The sequence below is a fragment of the Pan troglodytes genome, chromosome 1 (genome assembly GCF_028858775.2).
Source record: "Pan troglodytes isolate AG18354 chromosome 1, NHGRI_mPanTro3-v2.0_pri, whole genome shotgun sequence".
NCBI lineage: Eukaryota > Metazoa > Chordata > Mammalia > Primates > Hominidae > Pan > Pan troglodytes.
In genome coordinates, this window is record NC_072398.2 from 82,099,678 (window position 1) to 82,121,748 (window position 22,071).

The window sequence follows — 22,071 nt, forward strand, 5'->3', positions numbered from 1 at the left end:
TTTTAGAACCTTTCATAACAGATATTCAATACCTTTATTATCAGGAGAAAGAATGATCAATCTATAACATTCCCAAAAGTACAACTCTAAAAATGTCAGTTTTGTTCATACAGGACTCCAAACTTTAATGATATACCCATCATACAGCCAGGAAGCAGAACAATCCCTCAAGAAAAAAAGCACAAATGCCAAGATGCTCTCCAACCACAATTTTTTTAAATCTATGAAACAATTTCCTTACAAATTAAGTAGTTTTTATAGTAGTGACATTTGTCATTGATGTGATCTGTTTAATATGACTGTAGTAAGAAGGAAGTTGGGCCTGTTACTGTTTTCAGAAATTGAAAAGAGTACCATCATTAAGATAAGGAAGAGAAAGATTTGTATCCATCTTTTTGGGACATGTAAGGTGAGAGTGAAGTGTCACAGTTGGAGAATTTGTGGATATTGCTGGAAGAATTGGAGATGCTCTCTAGTAAGCGGGTAATTCCTCTTCCCCGAACGCTGCTGTTTTGGCCAGAAATTTTTGCCCTAGATGGGTAGTCACCTAGGATATTGAAAATACAAGAAAAGAGATACAGCAATTTTATAATTTTATTACAAAGAGATGCCTCAATTAACTGACTCATCCTACTGTAGGCCTTTCACTAAGCCATAATTCAATAGAAAAATGTTTTTGTTTTTAGCCCAGGAAACTTTTAATTGAAGTTCTTTAGGCACCACTTGAAATTTCATGTCACTAGCTTTTAAAGTTTCTCACCCCACAAAAGATACCATTAAAATCAAAACTATAAAGCTATTGCTGCTACAAGAAAAACAGGTTTTCTTTTAAATGCCCTAACAAATTCTGAGAAGTTACAATGTATCCAAGTGACCCAAAAATGTACACATCTAAATTGTTTAAGGTGCTAATGCCAAATAAAACCCTCAATTCAACAAGCTTCTTATATCCTAAAGCTAATTTAGATATCACTGTTTAAATACCACACCTGGGATCTTAGTAATAGGCTCTAACATCCTTTAGGTGCATTTTTGTAAAATATAAGTTGCTTACCAATGGGTGTGTTTGATCTTTGTTCCTCATTAGAAGAGTTGAAATGAGAGAATCCTGAACTCCCGACCCTTAGCTTCTGTAAGTAACAGGAAAATACCAGGGGGAAAAATGTTTATTTCTTATCCATTACTGGATGGTCTGTCTTCAATTTCATATTACTCTTTAAAAATGCAAACTAACACTCAAATACTTTTCCAATGTCTTATCAATTTTTGCTGCAAAGGGGGAGAAAATAGGATAGACTTTGGAGGGAGATTACGAATTACAGGGCAAAAAAGGGTTTGCCTTTTTTTTTTTAAAGTGAGATTATAGCACGTTTGCTGATAATGAATTAGAACAGAGGGAATCCCTGATGATACAGGAGGGGAAAATTACTGAAGCCATGTCCTTGAGTGGTAAGGGAAGGAAATCTAATATACAAGCAGACAGATTGGTTTTAGATAGGAACACAGAAAATTCATTCATTAAAATAGGAGTAAAGCAGAGGATATGGTAGATGCACGTAGATGAGTGGTAGGAATATGTAGAAAATCTCTCCCAACTGTTTCTATTTTCTCAGAGAAGTAGGAGGCAAAGGAATCAGCTAGAGCAAAGGTGAGGGAAGAGATGATGAAATCTGAAGGAAAAAGGTGGTGAGAAATAACTGTCTAGGAGAGTAGGAAATTAATCAGACTAGAGAAATGGGTATGTCAGGCAACAATAAAGGCCCCTTGAAGTTGGTGGTGATGAATAGTCAGTAAGATCGGTCAGCGTGGTAGTTCCTTTCCAGCCGCATTTAGTGTCACAGGCATAGGAGGAGAGTAGGTGAAGAGTTACATGTAATCAGGGTTAGTATCTGTCAAGTATGAGGAAAAAAAGAGGGCCAATGGAGTTGACAGTGCATGCAAGGCAGTGGAAAAGATAGGCCAAGGAATCTGAGTTGGGAAGGAAGGAGGTGAAGGGTAGAGACAAAGGTGGTAAAGGAGGAGACATGAGTCTACAGCATTACTAGTGTGAATGGTGCCCTGGAGTTGTGCAATGAAGTGGCCCTGTAAGGGAGTATAAAACAGTGGAGGCATAAATGAATTGTATATCCCAGTAGAGACTAAATAATTGTTGGCACAGGGGTAGTAGAAGATGGTGGTAGTCTGAGAGGGGGATGTTTGAAATTGAGATTATGAAGGAGGTACCACTGGGGTCCAGGATATGATTGTTAGGTAGAAGACAGGATTATTGAAGGAGAGGAAATCAAACTGAGAGGTTAGGCAGCTGGAAGGACTATGTGTAGGGAAATTGAAATAAATAATTCTGATGGAAAAACCAGTTTTCTGGATTGGTGTTGCTCTAAGAACGAGGGGAACCAACTCAGGAGTCTACTGACTCCAAAAAGAGGCCATTTGGAGTCTACTGATTCCAAAAAGGTACTACATCCTGGATAACAGGAAATTCAATGCCTAGGAATTTTGGGGAGACTATATAAAGAAGTCTGGAGGCCACGATCAAGGACAACTACTTCAAATCTAGGCCCTATGACACATGAAGAAGCAAAAGATGTCACCATTTGAAAAGGTTAATAGAGAAGCAGTGTCCTTAGAGGAGGCTCAAGTTTTAGTTAGAACCAAGAAGGTAAATAGACTTTGCCCCAAAGACACTGAAGATACCTGAAATTTTGCTGATAACTAAGGCTGAGAAAACCCACAGGAAGGTTTCTCAGGAGTTGGGAAGGGCTGGGAAATAGGACCAGCCAAATAAGATGAGTCTGGGAGATGAGAGAGAATCTAAGAGTCCTAGGCTTCCTATAGTAACTGATATAAACAATGAAAAGGCACATTATTGAGATTAATTCTGATGATGTGAACACAGATAGTGGTGATGAAGCTAAGGTAGGGTTTCTCAACCTGGGCACTAATGATATTTTAGGCTGGAAAATGCTTTGTTGTGGAAGGCTGTCCTGTATAGAGTGCTTAACAGCATTCCTGGCCTTTATCCACTAAATGCCAGGGGCACCCCCTCCCCAGATGTGACAACCAAAAATGTCCCCAGGCATTGTCAGATGTCCCATGGAGGACACAAAATGGAGTCGAGAACCACTGGGCCAAAGGTTTAAAGGGAGGGTAGAGAAGGGTCTTGCCCAGAGTACATATGGAGAGCTCTGAAGTCCTTCCGTTTTTATTTTTAAATTATCATACAGTAAAACTTTTTTTGGTGTACACATCTATGAAGTTTAACGTATGTACAGAATTGTGTAAACACCACAATCAGGATACAGAGCCATTCTATCACCTCAAAAACCTCTCTCATGCTCAATCCCTTTACAGACACCCTGTTCCCACCCCTAACTCCTGGGAACCACTAATTTGTTCTTGTTATAGTTTAGTCTTCAAAAAAATGTCATATGAATGGAATCATACAGTATATTCTAAAGTACGTAATTTTGGAGACTGCTTCTTTTGTTCAGCATAATTAACTAGGATGAATCTAGCTGTTTTCATCAGTAGTTCATGCCATTTTTTGAGTTTCCTTTTCAGTAAGTGTTTATTTTAAAATAACAATATTTATTATCTATTAAGCTCTAAGGCAGGGAGGCCTTGGTACTGTCATATATTGCTGCATTTAATCCTAACAAATACTAGCCCCTATTATTGTTCTTGTTTAATACATAAAAAATTAGTACAGACAGTTCAAGTATTGTGCATAAAGTCACAAAACTTGTATGTAGCAGAACCTAAAATAAAATTCAGGAATTCTGACCCTAGAGCCCATACTCTTAACTGCTATGCACTTAGTGGTTTAGAGGCCTACTAATAAGTAAACGGCAGGGAGGGAAGGAAGGTGGTAGAGAAATTAGATAGCTTTTAATCAAATCCTAAATCAGGTCTTAAGTATTTTTGAGGTAGATGTTTAGAATATTTATATTACTTACATTCAGATATTTAATTTTTGGAATAAATCTTTGGAAATGTTTTACATAAAGATTAAATACCAGTTTTAACTTTCTTAAAACTTTGTTAAATTGGTAGGAAATATACCAGAGAAAAAAGAATTTTACACAAGACACAACTGGATTAGGAACTGTTTGACATTCCATGAAGTACTTCAAAATAATGTTTAAGGGGAGGGAAAGAACCAAACAAAGGCTGATCTTTTGCTGCTGTTGGCCAGAATCACATTGAGTAGAACAGCTAAAGAGACCAGCAGCTCTTAAAAGTCAGTTCCTTACCTGGTAACGCCCTGCATCCAATACAACCATTTTGGGTGTCACACTATTGCTGGCCTCATAATCTTGTAGTGGTACATGAGCCTCTGTGAGCTGGATTCCAAAGAGAGTGGCCAGAGAATTACTGATGCAGTACCTTTAAAAGAAATAAAAATCTCACTATCAGAATCTAATTTAATTCATCTAAAAGTATTTGTATTTTCAAATCTCTAACAAAAAGAAAGCATCTGAGGTACTGTTATAAACTGGGAAAAAATAAATTTGGAGATTCAGAGAAGACATATAAATAAATAGCAATACATATAATAAAACAGATTATTACTGCTAAGCAATCTTTTGATTGCCAGATAAAATTTTAGGTTCATTTTAAGGGCATGGCAATGAAGATAAAGATTACCAGGATTCCCAAATGTTTAAGGCAAGGAGAGGGCAGCGGCAGAAATAACACTACAACCACAAACACTAATCTATCCTGTGAACTAATATCACCCACTGGGCTACCAGAGCACCCAGATTATCTGGGGCTCCAGGTACTTTCACTACAAAACGAGAACAAAAGACCTATGTGTTAGAGTACCCCAATAAGGAAGTGGTTCTGAAGGTTCACCCATATTGCTAGGAGAGGTGACATGGACAGAAAATAAAAGTAATATGATGTACAAAACCACCTTTATTTTTATTTTCTATGAGTACATAGTAGGTGCATATATTTATGGGGTACATAAGATGTTTTGATACAAGCATGCAATGTGTAGTAATCGCATCATGGAAGGTGGTATATCTATCCATTCAAGTATTTATCCTTTGTATTATAAACAATCCAATGATTCTCTTTTAGTTATTTTCAAATGTACAATTAAATTATTATTGACTATAGTCACTCTGTTGTGCTATCAAATACTAGGCCTTATTCATTCAAACCATTTTTTGTACTAATTAACAATCTTCACTTCCCCCTCACCCCTCTAGTACCCTTCCTAGCCTCTAGTAATCATTCCTTCTACTCTCTATCTCCATGGGTTCAATTGTTTTGATTTTTAGATTCCACAAATAAGTGAGCACATGAGATGTTTATTTTCCTGTGCCTGGCTTATTTCACTTAACATAATGACCTCTAGTTCCATCTATGTTGTTGCAAATGACTGAATCTCATTTTTTTAATGGCTGAATAGTACTCTATTGTGTATAAGTACCACATTTTCTTTATCCATTCATCTGCTGATGGATATTTGGTTGCTTCCAAATCTTGGCTATTGTAAACAATGCTGCAACAAACATGGGAGTGTAGATATTTCTTCAATGTATTTCGTTTCTTTGGGGATATACCCAGCAGTAGAAGTGCTGGATCATACAGTAGCTCTATTTTTAGTTTTTTGGAGAACGTCCAAACTGTTCCCCATAGTGGTTATATTAACTTACATCCCACCAACAGTGTATGAGGGTTCCCTTTTCTCCACAACCTTACCAGCATTTATTATTGCCTGTCTTTTGGATATAAGCCATTTTAAACCAGGGTGAGATAATATCTCACTGTAGTTTTGATTTGACCCCCTTTGTTTTGAAAGAGCATTGTGGAAACAGAGTTACCCCGATTGCCAAAGCTATAGCAAGCAAAATGGCACAGAATAATTTAATCAGAATACAGTATTATGAAGAAACTCCTTTCCCCAACTTACGCAATCTTCTTGCAAACAGCTAAAGCACAGAAGAGAATATCATTTTCTTCATGCCACTTGCACCTGTACAAAAAAATGGACTTTAATATCCTAACTGAAGTAGCACTGCTTAAAGGTTTTTATATGCCAGATTTCTATCTGAAATCTTTTAAAAAATGAGGTTACTTGAAGACTAAAACTTCAAATTTAACACAAAGATTTTTAAAAAACAGATTTTAATGCTACATTCTCTGATACAAATTCATGATACTACGCAACCTACACATAACCATACAGTCAAATTTTACCTTGAAATAAAATGAGTGCTTCTGGCACATTAGTGACAAAATGCACTCATTCAACAAACATTTATTCAATGTACACTATTTTCTAGGCCTTGTGGTAGGCACTAGAAATACAGTATTGAAAAAATAGAAATTATTGTCCACACAAAACTTACTTTCTAGAGGGAAAGACAGATCAAGAAAGATATGCAAGCATAATACACAGTAAATTGGAAAATTGGGAAAGTTCTAAGGATAGGACTTTATTTAAAAATAAAAAGATGATATAAAATATTGGAGAGGAACAACATTTTAGATAAAGTGTCAACGAAAGGTAACACTGAGAAGGTGGTGTTTCAGTGGAGATCTCAGGAGGTGATGTTGGTGAGGAAATGACGGAAATAATTTGTGTAAGTCAATACAAGGTTACAAACACTAAAATAGCACACTTTCATGACAAGAGCTGTTATAAACTTGTGTATATCTTTCCAATGAGTACACAGTCTATTAAGACTCAGAGCAGCTCTACTTGTACAATACAAAGCTTGCTTAAACTTAGCAAAAGTCTTCATTTAAAATTATAAACACACTAAACAGTGTAAAAATCCATTATTTGCACTGGATGAAAGTTATTTCATGCATGGATGAATGGAAGACTACTTAAAAATAAAATTAAGAATTTCCCACTGTTTTTCCAAAGAAAAGTGAGCCTATAAATGTGGTAGTTCACAAAACTGTAACATGAAGCCTTAGATTAAAACAAAAGTTAAGTTATATAAACATACTATGTACTGGCAAAAAATAAAAATTAAGAAAACAAAAAAACTCTAAACTGGCTGGGCATAGTACTCTATAAAGTACTCTGCCTTTCTATACACTCTTCTGTATCCTGTTAGAGCTATTAGTTTGCTTTTGTTCCCTGGATTATCTCATTCTTCTGGATTGTGAGTTGTGGTCTCCCTGTTTTGTTCTTTTTCATGTTGCAGGCTTTTCTTGAATGCCTGATTATCCTTAATTGTGTTCATATTTAGCTATGAGGCGCGATCTCTGCTCACTGCAACCTCCACCTCCAGGGTTCAAATGATAACTCGTACCTCAGCCTCCTGAGTAGCTGGGATTACAAGCATGTGCCATCATGCCTGGCTAATTTTTGTATTTTTAGTAGAGACAGGGTTTCACCATGTTATCCAGGCTGGTCTCGAACTGCTGACCTCAGGTGATCCACCCACGTTGGCCTCCCATAGTGCTGGGATTACAGGCATGAGCCACTGCGCCTGGCAGGCTTTCATTTCTCTGAGTCACTATTCAGGCCATTTTTTATTGGAAAGGTCCCCGCTTTCAACCCAAATCTCTGCTCTAAGAAACTCTATCTTCACAGAAGAAACAAATAAAACATTTATTCCATATATTAGTTAACAGTTTTTAAACCCTAACAACACTTAAGTGATGTCTTCTGCATATGATTTTTCATAACTTTTTGAAACTCTTTTGGAATTCTACCAGAATTTACCATACATGACTAGTATCTTCACACTAGAGTCTTATTGGACAGGAGATTCTGAGGCCAAGGATGATTGTGTCACTCCCATATTTCCCACAGAAACTTTCCCATACAAGTGCCTTATGTACAAGAGCAGCTCCAATCCTGCTAAGTATCAAAAGCTCATTAAAATGGACTAAGAAAAACTATTCTAAAGTGATAAAGTATAAAACTGCATCTCTTAATACTACTATTGCTGGGGTTTCTGGTTCAAGATGGTGAATTAAACACCTGCACAAATTTATCTCTTCTTGGTCCCAAGACGCTGTGAAGATGACAGTCAAAGAATAAAAATGGTAGATGTCCACAATAAAGGAAAAAAGCAGGAAGAGGCCTCCATGGAAGACATTTTAACAAATCTGTGGCAAATAAAATAAATGGTAACTGATGAAGCTGGAAAGAAGTCACAGTCTTCAGTGCTCAAGAGGCTAGCAGCAGAAGAAGGTCTGCCTATCAGAACTCTGGAGAGGCTCTGGACTTGTGAACATGTCTCTACTCACAGAGCAGAAAGAGAAGACATGAGGCTGAACTTCTGTAAAAAGAATAGTCTACTTCCCTGAACCCCCATGAAAAAAAGTAAACTGTTCTTGGAAAACCAGGCAGCAAGAATGGCTGCTGGTACCTTAGAGCAAAGCCTTTCATATTCTAGCATTTAGGATTTTGCCTCCAACTAAACATCTCTCTTGTCTGCTTTCCTTACAGGAAAGCCTCATCAGTTAACAATCCCCACTGAACAATATGGAACACTCGGCTTTGTAGCCTCATTTCTAAATATGAATGCAATCAAGGATAATCAGGCATTCAAGAAAAGCCTGCAACATGAAAAAGAACAAAACAGGGAGACCACAACTCACAATCCAGAAGAATGAGATAATCCAGGGAACAAAAGCAAACTAATAGCCCTAACAGGATATAGAAGATTGTGTAGAAAGACAGAGCACTTTACAGAGTGGTAAAGAAGACCAAATACTTCACAGAGATTTATGAAATTATTACATCCAGAATCCCAGTTTTTCTCATGTCTTCAACCCTCATCGACACTGATGATGGCTATGATGATTTGTATAACATAGGAACACTTACAGGCTGAGAGGTACTGAGACTTTGAAAAGCCTCTGCCCACATTTTAACTTGTCAGAGCTCGTCAGGGCTTGTGCCGAGTCCTCTTCTCTTTCTGCTGTTTGCCGAGGTGATCTCATCTACGTGCTGTGAGGTCCATCAAGGCAGAAGACTTGTCTTCCTGTACTGTATCTTCAGTGCCCAGCACATAGTGAAAAGAATGCTGACACTACCCAAACCACTTCACTGAGCTCTAGCAGGACGACAGTTGCTTGCCTGCTATCTCCAGATGTGATGTGATGCCTCACCAGGACCTCAGAACACTGTAACCTTGCTCCTCTCCTCCTCATCTACCCAGTAGTATACACCAGAAACCTGGGTGTCATCTTTCATTATTTCTTTCCGTTTTCTCTCCCTGGGTCCAGTCCATCAGCAAGGTCTACTGACTTTAACCTATCTTAAATCAACCTATTCCTTTCCATCTCTCCCTGTGTTCTTGCACGTTTAAAACTTTTTCTAATGGTTTATGACCCCCAACTGCTTCAACCTCATCTTGTGCATTCTCCTCTTCACTCATTACTCCCCAGTCACACTGATTGTCTAACAATTTCTAGCAAACACCAAGCCTTTACCTCAAGGCTTTTCTATCTCTGTCCAGGGTGCTCTTCTTACCATTTTTTGCATGGCTGCATCTTTCTCCCACTTCGGTTCTAATGTCACACCCTCAAAGTCTTCTTGACCATTCTATAAAGTGGTCTACTTTTCTATACATTCTTCTCTGTCACAGTGTCTTGTTGATTTTCTTCTTAGCACTTATCAAAAGCTAAAATTACCATTTTCTTTATTATGTACCGTATGTTTCTTTCCTACTTAACTGTTAGCTTCTTGAAGGCAGGGACCACATTAATTCTGCTCACCTTTGGATCATCTTCTGGCACAGAGGAGGTGCTCAATAAATATTTGTTGATTAAATAAAGGCTGCCATGTTTAGTCAGCTGATCATAGACAGTGAATTAGTCCAAGAAGAATTATGACAAGAAGCATCAGGAGACTAGGGGACCTATAAAAATTATAAATATTCTAGCCTCCAAAATGCATGTTATCAACTGACTGTTTACTTAAGATTCTAATATTCAATTTGCCTAACTGTACTCAATTTCACCAATACAAAATCTACCCATTTCTCTTAGAACTAGACAAAACATTTATCACAAATTTATTACAAACTTTAAGGTCTTTTAGTAAGCATTTAAGAGCAGTGGTTGGAATAAGTTTCATTTGCTTATATTAACAGATTCTAACAGTTTCTATTGTACACTACAATCCAAACTCCCTTGTAAAATATCATACATTTGAATCTTATTATGTTATGAAGCTCAATAAAAAGTAGATCCATCCTGTCCAAAGTAGTTTAGTAAAGTGCCTACAGTACTATGTAAGAGTTTTACCTTTAACAAAATCCCACGGCATGGACCTCAAATAATGTCTCAAACTAGAGCTACTCTAGTCTTGTTGTAGAGTATAGCTACTCTGCTGAACTCAACACTGTATTTCTTCAATTATAAAACACATTTTCTTGACATTTTAACCAAAATTAGAATGCATCTTACAATTGAAGGTATTGCACAATGTCTATTTGACAGTCTAGAAATAGTTGCCATTGCCTAACCATGTACAAATTTAATTATTAATCTTGATGGTAACCAGACATTTGTAATCCTTCAACATTTTAGTCAATAAACCATTTAAAGATTATTTGAGGACATATTAGTTTGTCCCTGAAAACTTTCTTTTGACCTCTTCTGAAAAGATCAAGAAAGAACTGGCATCAAAACTTGCAGAAAGGATATGCTTAGAAGAAAACCCCAGAGACAACAGTGGAGTTATTTTTTAAGAAATGCTGTATCGCCAACACTCTTAATGGCACAGAGGACAATAATGTATAAAAACATGGACAATGAATGACTCAATGTGAAATTTTAGAAATACTTCAGCCTGTAACTGAGGCAATGGTACATAAATCCAAATATCTTAACACATCATTCATAAGCTTTACAGATTAACAAGAACAACAACAAACGTGGGGAAAACAAAATCTACACCTACAGCATAACTAGAAGAACACTACAAAACTCAGTTGTCTATAAATAGAAAAATGAAAACTGTAATTTCCAATGGAGCAATTTCTCAATCTCCTACCCCAACCTTTATATGCAGTAGAGTCCAGAAAAAACTTGGGCAAGGAAGAAAGAAAATGGAGAGCCTAAGATTAAATTAAAATCATTCTTACAATGAGGAAGCCCATTCTTTACGTAAATATTCAAACAGTCCTAGTAGATCAGAGCACTGACTATAGGCAAGTCCCATGCTAAGTGAAAGAGGAAGGGGGAAGGGCCCTTTAGAAATTAGGTGGAAAAAAAAAAGCAAAGGGGGAAATTTAAGATCATGCAGGAAATAAAATTCTAAGAACCTACAACCAGACTCCCACCACCCTGAAAACATTCATTAAAGAACCTGTACTTTGTCACATTGACAGAGAGGAAGGTTCTTGGAAAAAAGACTCTCAATCAAACCTCCCGCTAAATTATCAGCCTTGTCCAAGAAACGCAAAGGAGCAATGTATCTTCATCTACAGAAAGCTATTATGGGAAGAAAACAAGCTATTATAAGAAGAAAATAGCCAGGCATGATGGCTTGCACCTGTAATCCCAGCAATTTGGAAGGCTGAGGCAGGAAGATCACTTGAGTTCAGAAGTTCGATACCAGCCTGGGCAACACAGCAAGACTCTGTCTCCACGACAAATGAAAAATAACTAGGTACGCATGGTGGCACATGCCTGTAGTACCAGCTACTCAGGAGACTGAGGCATGAGGACTGCTTGACTCTAGGAGTTCCAGGCTGCAGTGAGCTATGATTGTGTCACTGTATTCCAGCTGGGGTGACAGAGCAAGACTCTCTTAAAAAAAAAAAAGAAAAGAAAAGAAAACAGAAAAGGAGAATCAAAACACTTTAGCTGATAATTTCTCATACCCCCACCCCCCAAAAAAATATGAAGGAGGGGAAAAACCTAACATTACTGTGTTAGTCTGTTCTCACACTGCTGTGAAGTAATATTTGAGACTGGGTAATTTATAAAGGAAAGAAGTTTAACTGACTCACAGATTTGCATTGGTGGGGAGGCCTCAGGAAATTTACAATCATGGGAAAGGCAAAGGAGAAGCAGCCACCTTCTTCACAAGGCAGCAGAATGGAATGAGTGCAAACAGGGGAAATGCCAGATGCTTATTAAATCCATCAGATCTCATGAGAACAGCATGGGGGAACCGCCCCCATGATCCAGTTACCTCCACCTGGTCCAACCCTTGACACATGGGGGTCATAGGGATTACAATTCGAGGTGAGATTTGGGTGGGGACATACTGCCAAACTATATCAATTACCATTCCATGTTAAATTAAATATCCTCAAAAAGAATGTGAGAATATAAAAACACACCCTGAATGAGAAACTTCAAAACTAGAAACAGAAATAAACAAAAAATGAAGAAATTACTTAACTCAAGAAAGAGAGGGGAAAAAAAAGACAAAAACATTACAGAAAAGAACTAAATTACCAACTGCCCAAGGCTGAACAGATTCATTTGTAAAGTTAATAAGAGAAACTGAAGAAAGCAGAAACTATCATGAGAATAAACAAAGTAAAAAGGGTCAGAAAAAGTGATTAAAATGAAAGGCAAAGAAGATCAAACATACATATATATTGGACTCCTTTTAAGAAGAAACATTAAACAGTGGAACAAAACTAACATTAAACTATGATCTAAAAAAAAAAAAAATCTCCAGAAATAGAACCTGATTCTGCATATTGAAAGGGCTCACCAAATGTCTTAGAAAATGGACCTGCATATAAACTCAGAGAAATAGCCTAGCAACAGTATTAGACTTTAAAAATGAAAAAAGACTAAAGTCTCCAGGCAAAATGATCAACTAACTCCAGTCAAAAAGATCAGATAACTAAGGCCAAGAAAATTAACTGACCAAATTTCACAAAAGGAACACACAAAGCCATGAAATGAAGTTGCATTTTCTAGAAACTCAAGGAAATATGGTGTACACCATTACATGCAAGAACACAGGGAATACTCTTCCATGAGCCCCTGATCAATTTACTGTATCAAGGTTCAGCAAACTTTAACTTTTAAGGCATCAAATATCACAGCAGCCAGCTTACAACTACAGGAAATGCAATGAAACACAGACAGAAACACAGTAATAATAGGAGATTACTGTCAACACAAGACATATCAACTGGATAAAATATAACTAAAGAAAATGTAAACAATACAATTAATGTAGATGATGTATGTGTGTGGATCTCAAATGCTATATCCTGAAAAGAAAGTATATTCTCATATGCCAAGAGAACAGTCACAAAAATTGATTATATATTAAGTCAGCAAAAAACCCCTAAAGACCAGTAACTTCCATAAAGTAAAAATATTATAAACACTTTCTGATCACAATGTAAAAACACTGGAATTTACTAAAAGAAACAAAATGCAGAAAGTCCTTTTCACCTGGACATTTAAAAGCCTTGTTTTAAAGAGATGGTGGTTGAGAGTTAAAATGACATAATTTATTTAAAATGGCAATGAAAATATTGCATGCAATAATCTACGTAAATTCATTGAAAACAATGATTAAGAGAAAATTCACTCTACTAAACACATCAAAAAAAATCAGGCAAAAGATAAATTACATTTCCAGCCCCCAAAACTAGAAAAAGAACAACAACATACAAAGAGAATAACAGCAAAAATTAATTAGGAAGAGAATAGAAAAACAGGTCTAATAAATTAAAATCCTATTGTTTTGAAAAATTAAAAAAGACAACACATTTGCTTACAAAAAAATGAGAGAGCACAAATATACAATGACAAGATAACCATTGAAACAGATGAAATTTAAAAAAATTTTAAGAGACCACACTTCCTTGCAGATCTTTAAACAAATAACTTTGAAAAGCTATATAACATGTATCATTTTCTAGAAACATACAGATTACCAAAATTTACCCCATTAAAATTAGAAAGCCTAATAAAACCAATTTCCATAGAAGAACAGAAAAAGTTATCAAGGAACTGCTCCCACAAAAATGCGCCAGTCCCAGAGATGCACAATCTGTGTGAGAAAAATTTTAAAACATATTTGAAAGACACAAAAGTAGATTTGAACAATGGAAAGATGTCCCTAGTCTTTGGAAACAACTCAACAATATAAATATTTCAGTTATCCCCAAGTTAATTTATAAATTTAATGCAATCCTAACAAGCTTTTTTAAATGAAGCTAGAATAAAGTGACACTTCTGAATATTATTTTTGTTTACAAAACGGAAATGCTTTAGACATTCAAAAGCTAAATTAGCAAAAATGGAATACAAACAAGCAAATGAACTTAACTATTAATATATTTCAAAATAGTAATTTGTACTGAAAGGGGAAAAAAGAACCTAAATAACTTCTGAACAAAGTATTTTGACTATATACTTTCAGACTAAAAGCGATTATAAACAAACTCTAAACAGTTGTATGTCTTTTTTTAAAAATAGTGGTACCATATAATTCTAAAAAATACTGACAGCCAGGGTTCTCATTCTCAGAGAAAGGAAATTTTTTAAAAAGTAAAAAAACTAGAGAACTCTATGGTATTGGATTGAAATTACAGGTTAAGTGTGAACTCATGATAAGATAGAGATGGATAAAAAGATTGAGAGACCTAGCTACAAACAGATGTATATGGAGTGTGTGTGTACATACACACACACACACACACACACACACACACAAACATATATTTCCTAGCTCTCTACTAAGGGGATCTAGAATCAATGATACTCTAGTAAGAAATGAGCACACCTACCACCCAGATTCTATCTCCTAACTATTATGCTCCACTAAAAGAAACCAGAGATTCTTGGGAGAAATGGCTAATCCAGGGCTGGAACAAAGAAAGTACAAGATAGGCCTGGAACATATTGTGCCAAATAGAAAGCAAAGAAGCACTGTTAGATAGAAAGCAATGAAGCAATGTCAAAAGGACACACAAACCCCTGCTTGAAGGTACTCCCACTGGCCATATATGGAACAATTTGATCATAAAAATAAGTTACAATAATAGATTAAAATGTACTGAATAGGAATCCATGAGTCCATGCTCATATAAATGAAAAAAATAAATAAATGGGTAAAAAGGAGAAACTTTTTTTTTTTTTACAGTGGAATGCCAAACAATAAATGCAGAAGGAACAATCAAATTAGAAAAATCACCGTTCACAATGATAGTAATAATTGACTCAGGCAAAAATCAGCACTTGATACTAAAATTTGTATATGAAAGTTTGAGGAAGAGAATACCTACCCAATTTGAAAGTATCTCCCCACAAAATATTTATTAATTATATGGTAAAAAGCCAGGAGCAGTGGCTCACGCATGTAATCCCAGCACTTTGGGAGGCTGAGGCGGGCGGATCACGTGAGGTGAGGAGTTCAAGACCAGCCTGGCCAACATGGTGAAACCACGTCTCTACTAAAAATACAAAAATTAGCTGGGCATGGTGGCAGGTGCCTGTAATCCCAACTACTCGAGAGGTTGAGGCACGAGAATCACTTGAACCCGGGAGGTGGAGGGTGCAGTGAGCTGAGATTACACTACTGCACTCCAGCCTAGGTGATAGAGCAAGACTCTGTCTCCAAAAAAAAAAAAAAAAAAAAAAGTATATATATATATATATGGTAAAAAACCAGTAACTTTCCAATAGAGAAATATTGATAGGTACTATCTTAAACAAGTGATCAAAGTTATCATCATCAGTAATTGGACAAACTGACATCATATACCTCCAGATATGACACACTGAGCAGTCAGTCACATAATCCCTTCTGTGGTATTCCTGCCAAAAATGCATAATCTCAATTTAACCATGAGGAAATACAGATCAACTAAAAGTGAGAAACATTCTATAAAGTAACTGGCCTGTACTCAAAAATGTCCAGATCATGAAAGTGAAAATAAGACTGAAGAACTGTTCCAGATTAAAGAGATATAATAACTAAGTGCAACATGTGGTCTTGGACTGGACTCTAGAATTTTTTTGGCTGTAAAAGACACAGTGGAATAACTAATACAATATGAATATGGTCTTCGGATTAGATAATAGTATTGTGTCCTATATGCAACATTCCTGATTTTGATCATTACACTATGGTAATATAAATGTTCTATACACACACACACATGCACGCACACACACAGTAAAAGCCTACAGCACCCAGTATTCCCAGGCAGTCTCTCATCTAAGTACTAACCAGGCCAATCCCTGCTTAGCTTGTGAGATCAGACAAGATCAGGTGTGTTCAGGGTGCTATGGCCGTAGACTAAACATTCTTATTCTTAGGAAACACATATTGAAGTATTTAGGTATAAAGAGGCATAATGATAGCAACTTACCCTCAAGTGGTTTTGAAAAAGTGTATATATATTTAGAAACAAAATTATAAAGAAAATGTATTAAAATGTTAGCAATTAAGGAAACAGAGAATAGTAAACTTTGTGTTATTTTTGCAACTTTTCTGTAAGTCTAAAATTATCTCAAAATAAAAAATACTTTTGCCAATTTATTTCACTTATATATTCTTTTACATGTAAGTACAAGAGTTCTATGTAATAAAAATCTGTCTAAATAAATTTAGGGATATTCTCTCATCAGTATAGAAATTCTAAGTGATAAGAAAGAACAGTTTATTTGGCAGGTTTGTTTTTAGTGATACACAAGTAACAATATATCTTACTATCAATGAAATTTTATATTCAGGGAAATACAATGATTCCAAGCTTTCATGGGAAAATATTGCATAAAAAGGCAAAAATAGTCCTACCATATTTTCTTAGTTTAGAAAATAAGTCAAAATGACTCTAAAACAAAAATGCTAGCAATACCTTGTGTTGCTAGAATAATCCCACATGGCCACATCTAGGAGGCTTCGAATCCAAGTCTTAGAGGGCTCCTTGAGAAATTTTTGTTGGTAGATCCCCACTACAAGGTCCTCTACAGTGAGAAGTTGTAGATCTTGCCTGATTTCTTCCATTAGTAAATGGAAAAACACATACAATTAGTAAATTTAGATACCTGGAAGATATCAAAGTGGAAACAAATACAGATATTAACTATAAAGCACTTCTGCAGCAACCCAGAGTTTTACTTACCTGATGCCTTTGCCATATGCTTCAAACACCAGTTGACTCTGGTTCTATCATCAGACTGGAGAAAGCAAAAAACAAAAAACAAAACAAAAAAACTACTTGTATCTTCTCCTACTTTGAATGACTTCTAATGCTGTCCTTTCAAAATGCGGGGGTTGGGAGGTAGGGGGCACAGGAGAAAGACTGAAGAGTTTGTGCCAATGAAATGAAAACTATAAAAAATTGACATATATTAGAAAAGACTACAGCTATTATTAGTCAGTTACATTTATACAGAAATGTTAAGATACTTTATGAGAAGCAAGAGAGACCTAGGGTATGCAAATGAAGAAACCAATGTTCAGAAAAAGATCAGATAATCACCTCACGGTTATACTAAGTAGCAAGGTTAAAACCCAACTTTTCAACTCCAAGCCTGGAAGAATATAATCTCTCTAAATATTACAAACAAAGAAGGAAGGGATTGCTACAAAGACAGTTTTGAAGAAAAGGTATTCTTGTTTCGAAAGATAGGTGTACAGAATAGAATGGAGCATCCATTCTTAAGGGTAAAAAGATACTGCAGATATTTCAGAAAGAAGAACTCAGAGAACATGAACTCTACCAAAATAGAAATATGTTTAGCTTTTGCAGTCTTCAAAATCCCTCCAAAATTGGAGACATTTTTAAAATAGGCACAATACCTAATTACATTCAAAACAATTCAAAATGAATGTTTTAAGACACACAATATACAGACAAAAATACACAGGCAAGGCAAAAATTCTTTGTTTTATGGATCTTTTGGTACTACAAATTGATACCTTAAAAGAACTTCTGAACCTGAAATTACCTTGCAGTAGATAGGTGGCCAGTTCCCTGGGTTGGGATGAATAAATCTATAAAGGTTTTGTAACACAGTTGCTTGGTTATGCCCACGTTCAAAATTTGAAATAGGAATCTTGTGACTAGAATCACCTGAGGGAAATAAAAAGGAGAAGTTCAAACTTTGAGCAAGATAAATATTATGGGGTAGGTATGGAAGTCGGGGTACAAGAAGAGAGTAGTGGGTAACACACAGTTAAGTACTTGTACAAAGCCCTGTTTTTGTTAAGGATTTTACATATTTTAACCCACAGTCTTACAGCCATTCTATGATTTGATTTGATGTGTGTGTCTGTGTTTGTGTGTGTGTGTATGAGAGACAACTGAGAATCACAGAAATCAGTAAGTTAATAATTGGTAAACAGTTGAGTCATGACTTAAACCCAGGTTTGTTCAGTAACCAGGCCTGCGGTGTTTTACTATTCCCATGCTGCCTTTCATAAATTTTTTATTAGTAAGGCTTGAGAACTTAACAGTAATGACTGCTTTATAAAAAGTTATATGATGACACCCACTTCACATGAAAAAAAGACCAAGTAATTTAGACCAACTTTCCCACAGAAAATAAAAAAGCGTGAGGATATTAAGATCACATAGAGCATTAAGGAATTAATGGGTTAAGATTAGAGAATATATCAATTCAGAGAGGTGAGATTAGCTTTAGGGAAGTTTTTCCTCTGGATCATTTGCCAATTCCAGAAGAGGAAGCTGAATGACTGAATAGAGTGCTTTTAACAGCTTCTAGGCCTGGCCTTCTAGGCCCCCAGGTATCTTAAAAAAGCAAACTGAAACCCTTTCCAGAGGAAGTTAACATTATCATAAGTCTCAAATGACTCTGAAATCATTACTTCCACCAAATACTCCATGAACAATCAGGTACACAATAAAACAAGAATGAGAACAAATATATAGTTGACAGAAAGATACCCACAGGTACTCCAGATTTTGAATAGACAGATTTTACATAATTATGTCTGAGGCGATCAAATTACCAATTTTAGCATAAAATTGTTAATTATGTATATTTAAAAAAAGATTCAGGAAGCCAGGTGTGGTGGTGTGTACCTGCAGCCCCAGCTACTTGGGAGGCTGAGACTGGATCAATTGAGCCAGGAGTTTGAGGCTGCAGTGAATTATGATCATACCACTGCACTCCAGCCTGAGTGAATGAGCAAGAACTCCATTCCCCTTTACTCTCCCCCAAAGAGATGCAGGAGTTGTTCAACTTCTAATGATAGATTAGGGAAAAGCTGAACAAATAAAACACCTTCTTCAAAGACCTGCAGAGACAAAAATGCAGTGAATGAATCATGGGCCCAAAATCTTGGAAAGGAAGAAATCTTAGAGAGCTGAATCTGGCTGGCAGTTGGGTTTGTTTCTTCCCAGGGCGTTACCAATTCTGGAAGAGGAGATTTAGAGGCTGAGAAACAGAACAGAGTTTCCAATAAACTCAGAGTTGGTAAGAACTAAATATTTTATTGCAATATTACTTACATAAAAATTTATAATTAAAAAAATATTCCATTGTCTTCTGGCTTCCATTGTTTATGCTGTGAAGTCAACTGTAAATTTTACTAATAATCCTTTGGTGATTACCTGTCCATCCTTCCCCCTTTTCTAGTAAAGGCCAACTACAAATTAACTTTTGTGATGTCTGAAACCCAATTTAAAACCACCTCAATCCATGAAAATGCATTAGGGTAATCTGAGATGCTAGTGACTCCAGCTTTCTGACAGACACAATCATAAATCTTCTTTGGAGAGAAATAATAAGATTTCATATACACTGTTTAGCACTCGAAAATAACTAGACATATGAAGAGATTCTGTTAGCTTGACTGAACATCACCATAACCAACAGACTATAAAATCAACTCCAAAAAGAAGATCCCGATAAGAGGATTATCCAACATAACACTTTTAAAATAACTAGGCTTATTATGTTTAGGGAAATTAAAGGCAATATTAGTAATTTCTGTAGAGCCATAAAAAAGAATCAAATTCAAAATCTTAAAATCTATTCCCAAACCCATTTTATAATGGCAAAATAACCTTGATAATAAAATTAGATAATCTCAGTCTTTAACATAAATGGAAAAGTCCTAAAACAAAATAGTAACAAACCAAACTCGGTATATTATATGTAAAATATATAGTGACCACGCTGGGTTTGTTCCTGGAAGACAAGGTTCGTTTAACACCAGTAAAGTACCACATGAGGCCGGTACAGTGGCTCACGCCTGTAATCCCAGCACTTTGGGAGGCTAAGGTGGGCAGACCACTTGAGATCAGGAGTTTGAGATGGGCCTGGCCAACATGGCAAAACCTTGTCTCTAATAAAAATACAAAAATTAGCTGGGTGTGGTGACGTGCACCTATAATTCCAGCTACTCAGGAGGCTGAGGCACAAGAATCACTTGAGCCTGGTAGGCAGAGGCTATAGCAAGCTGAGATCATGCCACTGCACTCTAGCCTGGGTGATGGAGTGAGACTCTGTCTCAAAAAGTAAATAAATGGCCACATGAACAAAAGATAAAAATCATATGACATGCAGAAAAAGCATTCATTAAAATGTGCAACTGCTATCTCCCTAGCCAGATAGGGAATATAAACATATCTTGGAGATGCTGTGGGTTCAGTTCCAGACTACCACAATAAAGCAAGTATTGAAATAAAGTGTCACACAAATATTTTGGTTTCCCAGTGCATATAAATGTTTACTGTACTCTAAAGTTATGACTATATTAAGTGTGCAGTAGCATTGTTTTAAAAATGAACATACCTTAATATAAAAATATTTTATTGCTAAAAATACTAATGATCACCTGAGTCTTCAGTGACTTAACAATCTTTTTGCTGGCGAAAGATCTTTTTTAAAAAATGTTTTTATTTCCGTAGGCTTTTGGGGAACAGGTGGTATTTGGTCACACGAGTAAGTTCTTTAGTGGTGACTTGTGAGATTTTGGTGAACCCATCACCCGAGTAGTATACACCGAACCCAATTCGTAGTCTTTTATCCCTCACCTCCTTCCCACCCTTCCGCCCCCAAGTCCCCAAAGTCCCTTGTGTCATTCTTATGCCTTTGTATCCTTATAGCTTAGCTCCCATTTATGAGTGAGAACATGTGTTTGGTTTTCCATTCCTGAGTTGCTTCACTTAGAATAACAGTCTCCAATCCCATCCAGGTTGCTGCGAATGCCATCAACTCATTCCTTTTTATGGCTGAGTAGTATTCCATCATATATATACACACATATATATACTAGTTTCCTTATTCACTTGTTGATTGATGGGCATTTGGGCTGGTTCCACATTTTTGCAATTGCAAATTGTGCTGTTATAAACGTGTGTGCAAGTTATCCTTTTCGTATGACTTCTATTCCTCTGGGTAGATATCCAGTAGCGGGATTGTTAGAATTTTCAAATGGTAGTTCTACTTTTAGTTCATTAAGGAATTTCCACATATTTTTTCCCATAGTGGTTGTACTAGTTTACATTCCCATGCTGGTGGAAGATTCTGTCTTGATGTTACTGGCTGCTGACTATCAGGGTCATGGTTGCTGAAGCCTGCAGTTGCTGTGGCAATTTCTTAAAATCAAACAATGAAGTTTGCCACATTGACTGACTCTTCCTCTCATGAAGAATTTCTCTGTAGCATGTGATATTGTTTGATAACATTTTACTCACAGAACTTCTTTTGAAATTTAAGTCAATCCTTTCAAACCCTGCTGCTACTTTACCAAGTTTATGAAATATTCTTAGACCTTTGTCATTTCACCAGTGTTCACAGCATCTTCACTAGGAGTAGGTTCCATCTCAAGCAACTGGTTTATTTTCTCACCCATAAGAAGCAACTCCTTACCCATTCAAGTTTTACTGTGAGACTGCAGCACATTTTCAGGTTCCATTTCTAATTCTAGTTCTCTTCTATTACTTCCTCCACTGAAGTCTTGAACTGCTCAAAGTCATTCATGAGAGCTGGAATCTACTCCTTGCAAACAACCTTTAATGTTGATATTTTGACCTCCTCCAATGAATTATGTATGTTCTTAATGGCATCTAGAATGGTGAATCCTTTTCAGGTTTTCAATTTACTTTGCTTAGATCCATAAGAAGAATCACCATTTATGACAGCTATAGCCTTATAAAACATATTTCT

The 22,071-nt window shown here is 36.2% G+C and overlaps 1 protein-coding gene and 1 pseudogene across 8 annotated transcripts in view; both read right to left on the bottom strand.

Annotated features, from left to right (window-relative positions):
• Positions 1-22,071, bottom strand: part of MAEL (maelstrom spermatogenic transposon silencer) — a 46,666-nt gene continuing 24,595 nt past the window's right edge. For all 8 annotated transcript variants that reach the window (XM_009436562.3, XM_063787018.1, XM_054656967.2 and 5 more), the window contains 7 exon segments: positions 17,881-18,005; positions 17,052-17,106; positions 16,785-16,926; positions 5,927-5,989; positions 4,254-4,386; positions 1,055-1,130; positions 1-547 (listed from right to left, as the gene is read on the bottom strand). In XM_009436562.3, coding sequence (XP_009434837.1) covers positions 360-547; positions 1,055-1,130; positions 4,254-4,386; positions 5,927-5,989; positions 16,785-16,926; positions 17,052-17,106; positions 17,881-18,005 — 782 coding nt within the window. In that variant the 3' untranslated portion in view covers positions 1-359.
• LOC112207205 (5S ribosomal RNA) lies at positions 16,105-16,223 on the bottom strand (annotated as a pseudogene).